General features: G+C 40.6%; 1 protein-coding gene across 7 annotated transcripts in view; it reads left to right on the plus strand.

The window, feature by feature from the left end:
• Positions 1–9,639, plus strand: part of ACSL4 (acyl-CoA synthetase long chain family member 4) — a 70,148-nt gene extending 60,509 nt beyond the window's left edge. For all 7 annotated transcript variants that reach the window (XM_040323887.1, XM_040323893.1, XM_040323889.1 and 4 more), the window contains exons 12-16: positions 1,926–2,000; positions 3,296–3,487; positions 3,587–3,701; positions 5,247–5,404; positions 8,800–9,639. In XM_040323887.1, coding sequence (XP_040179821.1) covers positions 1,926–2,000; positions 3,296–3,487; positions 3,587–3,701; positions 5,247–5,404; positions 8,800–8,957 — 698 coding nt within the window. In that variant the 3' untranslated portion in view covers positions 8,958–9,639. The remainder of the gene's footprint in view (positions 1–1,925; positions 2,001–3,295; positions 3,488–3,586; positions 3,702–5,246; positions 5,405–8,799) is intronic.
• Positions 9,640–16,276: the final 6,637 nt, after the last annotated feature.

Genomic DNA, 16,276 nt, shown 5'->3' on the forward strand with positions numbered 1-16,276 from the left:
ACGTGGCGTACAGTCTGGGGCCGAAACAACTACTCGATTAAATCGAATATGAAAATTGTAATCGATTAATCGGCCAGTAACATAATGAGATTAAAGAAAAAAAATTCTGGCCATACACTTCACGAAAAATCGTCCGAACGAACTTTCGAAAAACGAACGTTCGGTCGTGAGCGCAAACGATATTGCCATCATGTAATGACCGATAAATTGTTCAGTGGACATAAAAAATAAAAAAAAAGATGGTTTTATTTTATTTTTTTACATATACCTAGTGCAGAAAGTTCGGACGGGAAACGCATTAACCTTCCGATTTATCGTTCATTCGGCAGAAAATTTCCAAACTTGTCCTTCATTTTTTTCGGCTCAAAAACGTCCCGAAGATTATCGATTTTGTGCCCATTAACTGTTCGAAAAACGAAAGATCTTTCTTAACGACCGAATGTCGGCCGAATTTTCGTATAGTGTATGACCAGCATAAAATTAGCCCTTTTATAGTACAAAAAAGCAAATCGCTACTGTAAATTTTACTTTCACTAGCCCACAGTAAAAAATTAACCCCTTGGGCCCCTTTCACACTGGAGCGTTTTTCGAGTGTAGCCTCATTTGCAACCCCAATGTGCTGATAAAGCACCGCTAAGACCCTAACGTTTTAGGGCGTTTTTGCAGTGCCTCAGTGTGAAAGAGTAAGGCGTTTTTACAGCGCTTTCAATTCATTTCATATAGAGGAGTGTTTTTGGAGCTTTTTTTTTTTTTTTTTTTTAGCGCCCAAAAGCTGTTCCAAAGACGCTGCTTGCGGGAATCCATTTGAAAGGGTCCATTGAGATGCATGGAGAGCATTTTATGAGTGTTTTAATAGCGCTATTTTTAACGCTAAAACGCTGTAAAAACGCTTCAGTGTGAAAGGGGTCTTACAGTAGCGCTTTATTTGCTCTTTTTGTACAAATTTTTGTTTTTCACCCCATTATGTTACTAAACATTTCAGGCCTGGGTCACACCTCTATGCTTTTTGCAGAAACACACTACGTTCATTTACATGGTTTCACCTCCATAATTTTTTCAGCTGCTGTGTATTTGGAAAGGGCAAGGACTTTTTTTTTTTTTAAGGTCATTAACCGATTAATCGAAACAATAATCGGCCAACTAATCGATTATGAAAATAATCGTTGGTTGAAGCCCTAGTACAGTCACTAGGAAAGGACTGAGTCTTTATCCAAAAACAGTCCTATTGCCTCTCGTATGGATCAGTTCAAAGTCTAGCTTGAATAGTCCAAGTAAACCAGTGGAAAAGCATGTAGCTCATGTGGAGTAAACAGGTCCTTGTGCAGAGCCGTTCTGCTGCTCCTTCCAATTTGTACAAATACCAAAAAACATGCTACATCTCCGCTCTCTGGAGAGCTTAGTGGCTGTAGTGCGCTGCTGCTAGCTACTCATCTTATTTCAGCCCCCACACTCTGTACAGTGTTATCAGAACTCCTCAGTATAAGTGGATATTGCTTGGTTTTTAAGTTGATTGTTCTGTTATTTTACCCTGATCTTATGTCCTGTTCTTCCTCTGTTTTTTGGGGTCCTGGCAGTTTATGAAGTTTTACGGATGGACTCTGTACAAGTTACCTGAAGGGAACTGATCATGGACATATTTGTAACATAAATATGTGAAACTTGGTGTTCTGTGTAGCCTCTTGAAGTTGCACAACTTTTATTTCAATATATTTACTCTCAGCCATATGCTAGTTCCTGAGAAGTGAACCTGAACACATTGAATTTCACAAGCATGTAACATTATCAATCACCATAATCAAGGCGAGTGTTGGAGGTGCTTGGGCTTTCCTGGAGAAAGGCAGTGCTGGAATTGTGACAGGGCTTTTTGTGTTTGCAGGCATCTTTTAATTAGTTTACTAAGACTTTAATTATTAACTTATTTGCAGTATCTGACTATAGCACTGGAAGGGTGGGAGCTCCACTTACCTGCTGTGAAATGAAACTACGAGATTGGGTAGAAGGTGAGTTCTCAAAGTGTAAATACATGTTTTTGTCATTTTTGGATCACATAAGATGGGGTTATAAACCCCTATAAGTTTTGTATTTTTTTTTTTTTTACCTCTGTATCCCATAGGAGAGCTTTTCCTTCACTTCCTGTCAAAAGCCAATACAGGAAGTGAAAGGCAATCTTGGCTTGTCACCAGAACCAATGTCCCCTTTGGAGGATTTTCCCTCTATTGCTGTTCTGATGTAAACCCAAAATTTTAGATTTATTTTCATTCGCGATAGTGGTAAATGGGACAAATAGAGAGGGTGATGCTCCCTAATGGAGGGCACAAACGGCAATAAAAACTGACAGGTGTTCTAATCCCTCCCCACGCTATCCAAAACAGAAAAAAGTTTTATTTTCTTCTTTTCCTTTTTATTTTGTGTGTGTGTGTATATATGTGTATGTGTGTGTGTATATGTGTATATGTGTGTGTGTGTGTATATATATATATATATATATATATGTGTGTGTGTGTGTATGTGTATATATATATATATATATATATATATATATATATATATATATATATATATATAATATTTTTTTTTTTTTTTTTTTTTTTTAAATCTCTTACTGTGGTGTGTGAAAAGTGTCAAAAATGACTTCTGCTAGCAATTAGGTTCCCCTATTTAATATTTTGTATTCTACTGTGATGGGGGGGGTGATAAAATGTCTCCCATAATAGCAGTAAGCTGGTTTTCCTAAAACACGGCTGTTTTAAAATGATTAGATGACTAACTACCGCTACAGTAGAAAAGAGGATAGCAATATTGTTGGATTTGTAAAACATTCTTCAGGTTGGCTGTACATGGGTTTGGTTGCATGACCAGTCCTTTCTATTTGGATGTTACAATGTATGGGTAATGCTTTATATTTTTCTATGTTCTGTTTGAGTAATACAGCATAAGAACTGTACCTAAGTCATCCTCTGCATTGTAAAGCGCTGCGCAAACTGTTGGCGCTATATAAATCGTGTGTAATACTTTCCTCTTGGTTTATGAACCTTCAAATAAAACATATTGCTGTAGACTTCCCCATGTAAGCTAGGCTAGTAGTGTACAGCTCATAGAATTTCTGATCATCTTTTTTTCCTTTTTTAAGAATGTTCGTTCAATTTTCTAGTTGCCAGTGTATTCAAATTAAAATTTTGTTTTTGACTGCAGTGATCAGAAAATTTGAAGGAGCAAGATGGAAATTTTTCTCTAACAATTTAATTTCTAAATATAAATGTGGTTTGAGAATTTCTTTTTTTTTTCTCTCTTGCAGGAGGCTATAGGAATCAGGATAAGCCACATCCACGAGGAGAAATTATAATTGGAGGGCCAAATGTTTCCATGGGTTACTTTAAAAATGAGGAACGAAACCTAGAGGACTTCTTCGTGGATGAGAATGAACAGAGGTGGTTCTGTACCGGAGACATCGGAGAGTTCCACTCTGATGGCTGCCTGCAGATAATTGGTAGGTGACCCAGCTTTATCCAAACTCTGACTACAATTTTTAAGTATCTTGCCTATTGACCTGTGTTTTTTTTTTTTTTGTTTGTTTGTTTTTTTACAGACCGGAAAAAGGATTTGGTAAAGCTACAAGCAGGAGAATATGTGTCTCTGGGCAAAGTAGAAACTGCCTTGAAGAACTGTCCATTCATTGACAACATCTGTGCCTATGCCAACAGGTAAACTTTCTAAACTTGGATGCATTGAATTGTTATGCTGTTTTATATCTGTAGGGGAGCAGCTGTTGCTGCATTGCTTTTGGAGCTATAAATCGTGATCACTAGTGGATATACTTACTGTAAACGATAAATCTGCCTTTTTTAGTTAAGGAAAATAATTAAGAAGTAGTATGCAGCCATATTTCTGCCAGCTTTTAAGTATAATGTACCTTTTTTATAACCATGAGCCTTACACATTACTGCCTGGCCTAACGGATGCAAGTGTGTGTTCTCCAGATTTCTTGAAACTGACTTATGGCAGGCAGTCTACGCCAGAGAAAGAAAATTAAAATCTATATATAGACTTATAATATAAGTCACGCTAGCCATTGCTCACTGAGGCAGCCTGACGGAGACCTAGCCAGCTGTCTTATTCTGGCATACGCTGTTTCCACCTGTCACTATCAGGAGACCCTGAGGATGTCAGCACAGTGGCAACCTTTTACTGACCCAGCTGGGAACAAGCTTTCTGCTGAGAAAAGGCCCTTTTTATCTTTACGGTTGGGCAACACAACAGCTGCTCATTGCCAATGTATGAAAGTAATATGTGTAAATAGTTTTCTTCGAACTACAGTACATTCAGACCTTTGTTTAAAGGAATGACATAATTATCCAGACACTGTTAATTGGTTTAAACCATGAAGGGATTTCAAGAATGAGCACATTAGTGTTGCATGAAGATGTTTTTGTTATGTATTTAGATCACTGAAAACTGTTTTTCCAAAAATGTATATCTAGAGCATATGTAACCATTACACTTGGCTTTTAGTTTCTAACTAGAATGGCTAGATTGCAGCTTCTGTGAGAATTGCCTCCACCCTACAGTACTTTGCTGTATTCCCTTTGAAATGTGTCTGAACAGATATCAGCTTGCAGAGTTTGCTTATAGCAATTAGCTCTTGAATTCTTTAAATTATAAAGTTTATTCTTGGCACTCCTTGTGTTTTTTTCTTTTTTTTATACAGATAATTAAATGTTTATAAAAATACCAAATTAAGGTTTCAAAGAAGAAACGTTTCTAAGCCTAGGTTCACACTGATACTGTGCAAACTGAATCCGTTTTGCTGTGCGATTTCAAAGAGCAGCTCCAGTGCGAGTTGATGCAATTCAGATGGGATTCTAATGCATTTTTGCATTTTGATTTGGGTACAGCTGCAATGTCTCCCTTTTCCTGGGATGGGAGCTGAGGAACAAAGCAAAGACTTGAAGAATGTACTGGAGTAATGCAACTTTTACGACAGATACGCAATCTGCATGCAGTTTCCATTCAAGTCTATGGAGCTACATATCGCACTGCAATGCTCTAAACTCAAACAGTACCCTTCTTTTTTTTTTTTTTTCGCTATATGCAGTGTGAATCTGATGTGAACAGCCTCCGTAGAAACAATTCCATGTGTTCTGTAACGCATCAGAAATTGCATCAGTGTGAACCAGGGCTAAGAGAAATGTTTTCATTGCATGTATGTGCCTTTGGGTGATACTAATCTTCCTTGTATCCTGTTACAGTTACCAGTCTTACGTGATCAGCTTTGTCGTTCCTAATCAGAAGAAGCTGACTAGTTTAGCACAACAGAAAGGGATCGAAGGCACTTGGGAGGAAATCTGTAACGATCCCACAATGGAAGCAGAAGTATTAAAGGAGATTAAAGAGCTAGCATGTTCAAGTAAGTCACATCCTGTTTGTTCCATCCTATGCGAATTCGCTTGTTACATCCAGACAGCATATTTTTATTTTGGTTCTTCTTCGTAGGAAAACTGCTGCACAATATATTTACACTAATAGATGTTGTCCAGGCTGGTGAAAGTTTGACCTTGTGTTTTGGCAACTTTTCTTCTAACCAGTTAGAAGAGCCTTTGATATTAGGAAGCGGAGTAAAGGGTTAAAATAGGAAAGGGGGGGGGGGGACACAATAACCATATCTTATTAAATTTGTGTTCCTGGAAAGACTTGGTAAGCAAGGTTATGAAACAAAAAGCCATCATTGTTTATAACGTAAATAAAGGCAATCTTTTATTTGTCCAAGGTTATGCTTCGCATTGTCCATTATAGCATGAGCTGTTCCACTTGTGTGTAGAGAGGATCTTTTCCAACGTCCAGGACTAGTCCAGACAATCGCATAACTCAATTTTCAGATGTTAAGATGTGCTTACATGTACCATCTTGTTCTAAATTTCATGACAACAATCTCGTTGCAAAGCTGATGACTAGGCTTTTGTTTTTAGCAGAGTAGCTTTTAATGAAAACATATCATTGCTATGAAGTTACAATTTCATTCTGCTATACTTTATATTAAAGAAACAGATTGAACTTCTTAAAACAAACAACTCTATTAGGATATACAGAAAATTTGCCCTTTTTAGTTCAAATGAATAATTGCATTATCACAGTCATGAAACAAACTGGTATAGATAATGACTCTACTGCCACCTATTGACCACATGTTCTATGACCTTTCAAATGAAGGTGTGTGTGTGTGTGTGTGTATATGTGTGTATACACACACTCCGTGCCTTGCGAAAGTTTTTCGGCCCCTCTTGAACTTTGCGACCTTTTGCCACATTTCCGGCTTCAAACACAGATATAAAGCTGTAATTTTTTTTGAAGAATCAACAACAAATGGGACACAATCATGAAGTGGAACAAATAAAAAACTGAAAAATTGGGCGTGCAAAATTATTCAGCCCCCTTAATTTAATACTTTGTAGCGCCACCTTTTGCTGCGATTACAGTTGTAAGTCGCTTGGGGTATGTCTATCAGTTTTGCACATCGAGAGACTGAAATTTTTGCCCATTCCTCCTTGCAAAACCGCTCGAGCTCAGTGAGGTTGGATGGAGAGCGTTTGTGAACAGCAGTTTTCAGTTCTTTCCACAGATTCTCGATTGGATTCAGGTCTGGACTTTGAGTTGGCCATTCTAACACCTGGATAAGTTTATTTGAGAACCATTCAATTGTAGATTTTGCTTTATGTTTTGGATCATTGTCTTGTTGGAAGACAAATCTCCGTCCCAGTCTCAGGTCTTTTGCAGACTCCATCAGGTTTTCTTCCAGAATGGTCTTGTATTTGGCTCCACCAATCTTCCCATCAATTTTAACCATCTTCCCTGTCCCTGCTGAAGAGAAGCAGGCCCAAACCATGATGCTGCCACCACGTTTGACAGTGGGGATGGTGTGTTCAGGGTGATGAGCTGTGTTGCTTTTACGCCAAACATAACGTTTTGCATTGTTGCCAAAAAGTTCGATTTTGGTTTCATCTGACCAGAGCACCTTCTTCCACATGTTTGGTGTGTCTCCCAGGTGGCTTGTGGCAAACTTTAAACTACACTTTTTATGGATATCTTTAAGAAATGGCTTTCTTCTTGCCACTCGTCCATAAAGGCCAGATTTGTGCAGTATACGACTGATTGTTGTCCTATGGACAGAGTCTCCCACCTCAGCTGTAGATCTCTGCAGTTCATCCAGAGTGATCATGGGCCTCTTGGCTGCATCTCTGATCAGTATTCTTCTTGTATGAGCTGAAAGTTTAGAGGGACGGCCAGGTCTTCGTAGATTTGCAGTGGTCTGATACTCCCATTTCAATATTATCGCTTGCACAGTGCTCCTTGGGATGTTTAAAGCTTGGGAAATCTTTTTGTATCCAAATCTGGCTTTAAACTTCTCCAACAGTATCTCGGACCTGCCTGGTGTGTTCCTTGTTCTTCATGATGCTCTCTGCGCTTTAAACGGACCTCTGAGACTATATCACAGTGCAGGCGCATTTATACAGAGACTTGATTACACACAGGTGGATTCTATTTATCATCATTAGTCATTTAGGTCAACATTGGATCATTCAGAGATCCTCACTGAACTTCTGGAGAGAGTTTGCTGCACTGACAGTAAAGGGGCTGAATAATTTTGCACGCCCAATTTTTCCGTTTTTTTATTTTTTTTTAAAAGTTTGAAATATCCAATAAATTTTGTTCCACTTCATGATTGTGTCCCACTTGTTTCTTCAAAAAAAATTTAGTTTTATATCTCTATGTTTTGAAGCCTGAAATGTGGCAAAAGGTCGCAAAGTTCAAGGGGGCCGAATACTTTCGCAAGGCACTGTGTGTGTGTGTGTGTGTGTGTGTGTGTGTGTGTGTGTGTGATATATATATGTGTGTGTGTGTGTGTGTGTGTGTGTGTGTGTGTGTGTATTACATATATATTACATATATACAAACAAATTCTCATAATTTAGGGAACAATGATTCTAGCTACACTGGCGTGGTGATTAGAGTGTTGTGACTGGCTGCACTATTGGGGGTCGTTCACGCCTGAAGTTAGGGTTGGTATCCCCTTTAACTGCAGAGGCAATGGGCAGGTGTGTCCATATGCTGTATGTAACGAAAAGGTCAACTGCTCACTATGTGTTGAGCACAGGTATCTCCCTGTTCTGCATGATTGCGGGCGTGCTTGCACAATGGGAATTTCAAAGCGATGTACCTGTAGGTGGTTATATTAATATAGTGCATTTAAATTCATGTGAATTTATTGGCATCTTTTGAAGCTGTGTTAAAAATCCTGCTTGCTGCATTTTTGGTGCATATTTGGCAAACCGCACCAAAATTGCACCACCCCCTTAAAATGCATTGAAAATGCAGCAAGAAAGCATCAAAAATGCACCCATGTTGCGTATTTGATGCATTTGAGTCCCGTGGCCTATGAAAAACGTACCATAAGCAAGGTAAAATCGCAGGCATTTTTCAGCAGTCTTTGTTTTTTTCTGTGCATCACTATTTGAAATTGCGGCATAATTTTTTTTTTTTCTCTCAAACCAATTAAAACAGTTTAAAAAAAGAAGTTCCAAACTTAACCCAGGGTCTCTTGAGCCTGTATGTCATTTACAGAAGGTAAAAAAATATTTTCTCACAGATATTGCTTATAAGTTATCTCTGTTTCATAAGTCATTACAGAAAAACTGACAGCTAAAAAAGTTTAGTTTAGGACAGTAAAGCTGAATCAACTTTGGCATTATTTTAAAGAGCATTTAAATGTTTACTTTTACTAATCTTAGTCTGTCTTTTATGTTGCAGTGAAATTGGAACGCTTTGAAATCCCAATCAAGGTACGACTAAGCCCGGACCCTTGGACCCCGGAAACGGGTCTTGTTACAGATGCTTTTAAACTGAAGAGGAAAGAACTAAAAAATCACTATTTAAATGATATTGAGCGGATGTATGGAGGCAAATAAAGCAACAAAATGGACATAAAGCTGAAGAGGACTTGGCGTGTGGGTGTTTTTTTTTTTTTTTTTATATATTTTTGGTTTGGTTTTTCTTTTCAAGTACAGAGGGAGATTTTTTTTTCTTTTTTTTTTGACTGGATAAAGTATCTGTCTGTTTAGGAAAGGTTGTGACTATGCATATTTGTGCAGTTAAAACTGAAGAAATGTGTAATTTATTTTGCCCGACTTGCACATAAATGTAAAACCGCTGACGCACACGTTAATTCAGAAAAACGAACTACTCAAAGCTTATTTATTTGAACAAACCACTTATGCACCCTAACCAACGCTCCTGTTTTGGATCATACAATCGCTACCAAAACAAAACTGCATAAAATAGAACATTTATAATATTTTAAGGCTACATACACACACACTTTTTTTTCCTTCTTTTATCCAATGTATTGCATCTGCTTTCAAAACTGATATACATCAAACTGTCAATTTTATAGACTTGGGCATTAATAGGTTCTTCCATGTTGTAGTCTGTTACATTCCTGTCAACAATCTGCATTTTTAAAAGATTTGGGCTTATTTGGGTTTTCAGCAGTGTAGTCAAAAATCTGGTTCTAGATGGTTATGATATTGGGACATTGTTCCTCGCAAGTATTTGTTGGCCCTTGTCTTATAAATACCTTTACACATATGATCCCTGAGCAGTGTGTTTAGTATATCATTGTGTATGTACCCTTTCGCCCTGGTTCACACTGGTACGATTTGACAAATCTGTGGCATTTTCCGGCAATGGCACTGTCCTAATCGGTGCAGAGTTTTCAAGAAGTCTACTTTTTGCGATTTCGGCCTGCGATTTACATTGACATCTGTGCAGATGTCTCTGTAATCGTGGCCAAAATCAGGACTGCCAGCGGCAGTGAAATCGTGCAAATTCAGCTGAACTTGCACAGTTTCATTTCCGCAGTCCATTGTGAACCTGGGCTAAATGTGACGTTTTCTATTCCACAGTACTGACACTTGGATTTGGCACAAGACCAGAGCTGTATTTTTTTTTTCTTTTTTTCATCCCTTAGCTTATTATATGAGCAAGTCTCACACCAGTGTTTGGAAACTTTTTTTTTCCTTTTATACAATTCGTGAATTCTAGTTTCTACATTCTGCTCTTTCCCACCATTAAAAAAAACTGCTTTACTTATCCAGCTACACCAATAGAGGTAAATGGCATTTCTGTGCAATATGGGCGACACCGTTTTGTTTGTTAAAATTTTTATTTTTATTTTTGGAAATCTGCTTTTTTTATGCAGAACATTGTAAAATGTGCTGTAATGATCCATGACTGCATTCTTCTGCACATTTTTATAGTGCATTTAAAAAAAAACTATCTTTAAAGTGTACCTTTACTCAAATTTGAACATACCATATGGAAACAGTCTGTCTGGCATAGATCAATAAAGAGTAAATAGGCAAAAGTATTGCATTTCCGAGAGAAAAGGCTTCTCGAGTGGTCTACCCCCCAGTGCTGGCAACATTCCTGAAGGCCTTGGCGCTTTGCTGTGTGATCTCTGCTGCAGGCCTTTACACATGTAGACAGCACTGATGAGAACCTAGATCTGCAGGGAGTAGGTAAGTGCTTCGGCCCCTTTTTGTTTTATCTTTATCCATAAAAGTCTATTAAGACATTACCATTTGAGTGAAGGTCCACTTTAAAACCACCTGGTTATTGAAACTAATGGCATTAGAGTAGTTATGGATAACGTGCTGCTTTTTTTTTTTTTTCTTTTTGGGCTGTTGAATTATTAATCCCTGGCCTGCAAGCCCTGCGTATGCTGGACCCCTGTTGACAGCCAAGGCATTGAAGGCTGTAGTCCTGTTTTATACTAATCTGGTTTAGTTGGCAATGCCAAAGAACATACTGTTTTCAAAGATGAAAGAAATGGTCTTGGAACTGAAATCAAATGACATGTTATAAATTCCATTTAAGTTGTACAGTTTTTGTATATTTATATGTACTTTGCTATATGCCATGCTCTTACACTTCAGGACTGTCCTTATGAGACGTATTCAGTTCTGTCTAAGATGAGATCATTACTACTAAACCAAAAGTTTCCAAAGATAGGTCGGGAAAAAGACTGCCACAGGTGTCATGTAGAGCTGAATCCACTACAAATGATTCATCTTTGTATATAGACTGGAAATTCTGTGTATTGTACATGAAGATCACTTTTAGTCAATGTGGACTGCTGCAGTGCTGGCTATAGACCATCAGTTATCTTATCAATGGACGTAACATTTCCTAATGTTCTTTATCTTTAGTTCCAGTGGCCTGGCTCTCGATTATCATTTATATTTTGTGGTTTACATGTAACATATCTAAATACTGTAAACAGGGATACTCTAGCTGATGCTCCCTAACTGCTGTCAATCTAAAACTCCCATCACGCCTTGCGTGGCTCAGCAGCAGTTCAGTGGAGCCACAGTTGGTCTTCCTTTGTAGTAAAAAAAGTAACGACTCTCTATTCAGATATACTTTGCACTTTCCTAAAGAGAACTGCTAATTGTATTGAACTGCTTTGTACATTTTGTTCAGCAGGCTGTAGAACATGTTCCTTTTTTAAGATCTTAAACTATTTATTAGGAAGAGTCTATTTTGAAGCTTATTTAAAGTCCTATGTATATTGGAGATGTACAAACAAGTCTTGTATTGTCACTGTATGAAACCTGAGTTTTAGCAACTTTTTTTTGTACTTTTCAAATGGGACATACTGTATATTCTAGGTTGTGTTGCTAATTGGCTGGAATATGGAGGCTGTATTTCAGTAAAATGTTTTGTTCTGGAACAGGTTAAAAGCCAACTGTGGCTTTAGTCATGTGTATCGGCCCTCTAAATCTAGGTTGAGTTTGCCTGTTTTCTAATCGTCGCAGGTTGCCTATCCTTATCCTAAGGACTACCAACTGGTAAGGTGTCAGTCCCTCTACTGATCATTACTGCATATTACACACAATACCTAATCTGTCACAGTTGGACAAGTGTGTAAACTGCTTCTGTGACTACTGGAATGTCTACAAAAGGTATTTTGGTCACTTGATAAACATTGTCGTTTTATATATAGTTCCCTTGTAACGGTTTGTCCACTATTTATTCTGGACGCTGGATTTGGCACCAGACAAATCTGACCTTTTTGTAAGATCTGGTAAAGTGTGTACATTTGATGTATAGGCACCTTTTTTTAATATTGCATAAACACCCTGGGGCCTTAATTCCTCAGATTAAATATTTTTAATACTCTAGATAGAATTATGGCTTGGTTACATTAGCAGCAGTGGGCCTGATGTATCAGTGGCAGTACTGAGAGCCAAAGGAATCTCCCTACATCTGTTTAGTCTAATTCAAACAAAGTTTAAATGTTGCTACAATAATGCAGAAACAATCTTCATATTGCTGCTTTAGCTTAAACGGAGTTCCACCTAAAAATGGAACTTCCGATTAATCCACTCCTTGCCCCCTTACATGCCACATTTGGGGGGGAGTGGGGGCTTCAGGAGGAGTCCCACTCCTGTCCCACTTCCTCCTTCCGCCGAGGGGCTGGTAAAGTGAATAGCTTAATCGCCTTATTGCAGCCCCTCCCTGTAGGCGAGCGCCTGTCCAATGCGCAGTGGGTGCCCGGCCGTGAAGCCAAAAGCTGTCACTGCCGGGTGCCCACACTAGGAATGGGGGGGCGAGGAGCGTCGCTGGAACCGTGGAGCAGGTAAGTGTCTGTTTATTAAAAGCCAGCAGCTACACTTTTTGTAGCTGCTGACTTTTAATAAACTTAAAGTCTGGAACACCCCTTTAAGATAGCGCAAGATAAGATGAAAGCACAGGCTTGTAATGAGCTTTATACTCACACTTGTTTCTTCTGTTTACTGGAGCTCTTTTAAGAAAGCTTCAGGTTCTCGAGGTACCTTGTTGACATCTGTTGGCGTGAGACTGTACACTCAATTGTAAGTTTTCTACTGTTAATGGGCAGAAATCATCCTTTGCAGTAATTTTGTTGCATCAAAGCCGGTAAGTCCTTATAGTGCACTTGTGGTCTGCACACCATAATGCAGTCATACTGTTCAAAGAACTTGTTTGTATGAATGTATCTAATGTACCAGCAGACACATTAAGCCTCTTTAATATTTTTGGACTGCCACTGCCATGTGTAGCCACAGGTGCTCTTTACTCTGCACAAAAAAGCAGCCGAGCCAATGTTCCTTATCTGAGGGATCTGCTTTTAGGTTTACCACTGCCACTGAAGGGACCACTTTAACTTTTAGGGGAAAAAGGGTTTAATGGATGTGTCTTTTTTTTTTGTTTGTTTTTTGAACATATCACATTATTTGAGTATTTTGCTATCTGTTAACTTATTGTAATTTTTCAGATGTAAATGGTTCAGATAGAACGGTTTTGAACCTGTCATGGACAAATGCATTTATAATGTATTGAATTGTTGTGGAGTTTCACTTTTTTGACGTTTTTTGTTATGAACTTTAAAAAAGGCTGCCTTTTGTGTGTCTTTCGTGTATAGCTTGTATTTCTCAGGATAATTGCCTCCATTGAGATTGGGGTATGGCTATGTGGATTCAGGCAAGGAGAAATAAAGTGGTTACATTTCAATGCAAAGGCTTGTGTGTGTTTGTTTATTACATTCATGAAAAAAAAAAAAAAAATCAGTTCAAACCATTTACAACTGCAAGTACCCCCCAACAGGCCATGTTTTGGGAATTTCTCTTGGCTAAAATAGCTGTTCAAAATACCAAGCCATTGACTGACTTAAAGCACCTGTGCAAGCTAAATGAAAACCTGCAAACATAGCCTGTAGGGGGTACTTGAGGACTGAGGTTGAGAACTGGATTATATGATGCTACCCAGGGCCGCTGATAGAAATCATGGGGCCCCGTACAGCCTACCTGATGGGGCCCCTTCAGCCCCACCCCTGGTCCCTCCTTTAGCCCCACCCCTGGCCCCGCCTTGAAACTTTCTCTGCAGCACATTACGGGATTGGCGGCATTGGGTGGCACTCTGCAGGCAGCACGTGTTATGGAATATAACGCATGTGCTACCTGCAGACAGTGGCACCCATGCCACCAATGCCATATTGTGCTGCAGACAGTGCCACCCAATGCCGCAAATGGCATAATGCTATTGGCAGCATGGGTGGCACTGTCTCTGCATGCAGAAAATGCGTTATGGCATTAGCGTCATGGGTGGCACTGTCTGCAGCACATTACGGCATTGTCTCTGCTAGGAGCACATGCGTTATGGGCCATAACGCATGTGCTGCCTGCAGACAGTGCCACCCATGGCGCTTATGCCATAACGCATGTGCTACCTGCTGACAGTGCCATCCATGCCGCCAATGCCATATTGTGCTGCAGACAGGCAGCCCATGCGTTATGGCATCAGCGTCATGGGTGACACTGTCAGCAGCACAATATGGCATTGGCAGCATGGGTGGCACTGTCTGCAGGTAGCATATGCATTATGGCCCAAAACGCATGTGCTACCTGCAGACAGTGCCACCCATGTCGCCAATGCCATAATGTATAGATGCTGCTGCAGTAGATCTTGAATCCAACCCCCCCCCCCCCCCCCCCCCCCAAGCAAGCACACACCTGTTGGCTGAGTCGCTTCCTCCCTAATCCTGCAGCCATCATCCATGCTCCCATCTCTTAGAACCGAGTTGCCCTGCCCCTCTGCCGCTGAGGGACACAGAGCAGAGAGACAGGCGGAGGGGAAGACCGCAGCTCCGGCGGCTCCGTATTTCCCGTCGCACTGTGATTGGGCGTATAGCGGTCATGTGCGGAGGCGGGACTTCTAGACGATCCCAGACAGGCCAGCCCCACGCCGCACATGACCCCCATACGCCCAATCACAGGGCACCGGACACCAAACATGGCGGGTGAGATCGGGGACACAGAAAATGAAAATTAGGAGGAGGCACGGAATGTCACCCCCCTAAAGGTTGCGCCTGGGGCCCTGTTTTCTGGGACTCTAGTCTAGTCTAGTAAATTTTTAACATTACATTCAGCCGAGTTGTCCTAATGACAATCGGCTGTTTTTAATTTCCGTACATAACGTATTTTAACGCCGCTTCCGGGTATGTCTTCTGCGGGACTGGGCGTTCCTATCTGATTGAAAGGCTTCCGACCGTCGCATACAGCGCATCATGAGTTGCCGAAAGAAGCCGAACGTCGGTGCGGCTCTATACGGCGCCTGCGCACTGACGTTTGGCTTCTTTTGGCAACTCGTGACGCACTGTATGCGACGTCGGAAGCCTTTCAATCAGATAGAAATGCCCAGTCTCGCAGAAGACATACCCGGAAGCGGCGGTAAAATACGGTATGTACGGGGAAAAAAAACAGCCGATTGTCATTAGGACAACTCGGCTGAATGTAATGTTAAAAATTTACTAGATTTACTAGACTAAAAAAAAAACAACAGCCGATTACTTTTACTTTTTGTCATTACTTTCCGCTACAGTGGGGTAGCCAGGCCTGAAATAATAATTGGAGTGAGCCTGCAGACAATAGATCTTGCCACCCCCCCCCCCCCCCCCCCCAAACAAGTACATTCATACCTGTTATCCTGATTCCTGGCCCCAGGACAGAGTCATTTCCTCCTGTAGTAGTAGCGCTGGCTGCTGTGCTGTCTGCCTGCCTGGATTCCTGGATTCGCTGCCTGGAGTCGAGTGTCACAATTTAAAAAAGTGTTTTTTTTTTTTCCTGCCTGTGCTGTTTTGCCTTCTCTCACTCTCTCCCTGGCGCCGTGGAGGGAGAAGAATCACTCCGCGGCGCCAGGGAAGGACAAGCTGTCCGGAACTTGATTCTGCAGACTGAGCAGAGCAGAGGAGCGGGCGCGGGAGAGAGAAGAGATATTCTTCCGCGCCCGAAATAGAGGAAATAGTCCCTACCTGCTGCCGCCTACGAACGGAACAAGCAGGCAGGTACTGAGCCAAAAAAAACGTAGAAAGCGGCGGAGGGGGGGGGGGGGGGCTTGTTTGGTGGACAGATGACTAGCGGTCAGGGCTGTGGAGGTTTTTTTTTTTTTTTTTTTTTTTTTTTTTAATAACATTAATTGGTTCTGTCGAGGCTGCCCGGGTCCCCCTGCCAGCCGGGCCCGGTACAACTGGGCCAGCTGTACTGGCCTATCAGCGGCCCTGATGCTACCCTCAGGTGATTGGACACTGGCAAAAAATGTTTGCTAGGGAACCCTTGGCATTGTGTAACTGGACTCTGCTCCCAGCTCACCATGCTCCTTTTGGGTACAAAGACCTGCAAAACCTTTTCTATTCATGAACCGATGGAAT

This window comes from Rana temporaria, chromosome 9 (genome assembly GCF_905171775.1).
Source record: "Rana temporaria chromosome 9, aRanTem1.1, whole genome shotgun sequence".
Classification (NCBI taxonomy): Eukaryota; Metazoa; Chordata; class Amphibia; order Anura; family Ranidae; genus Rana; species Rana temporaria.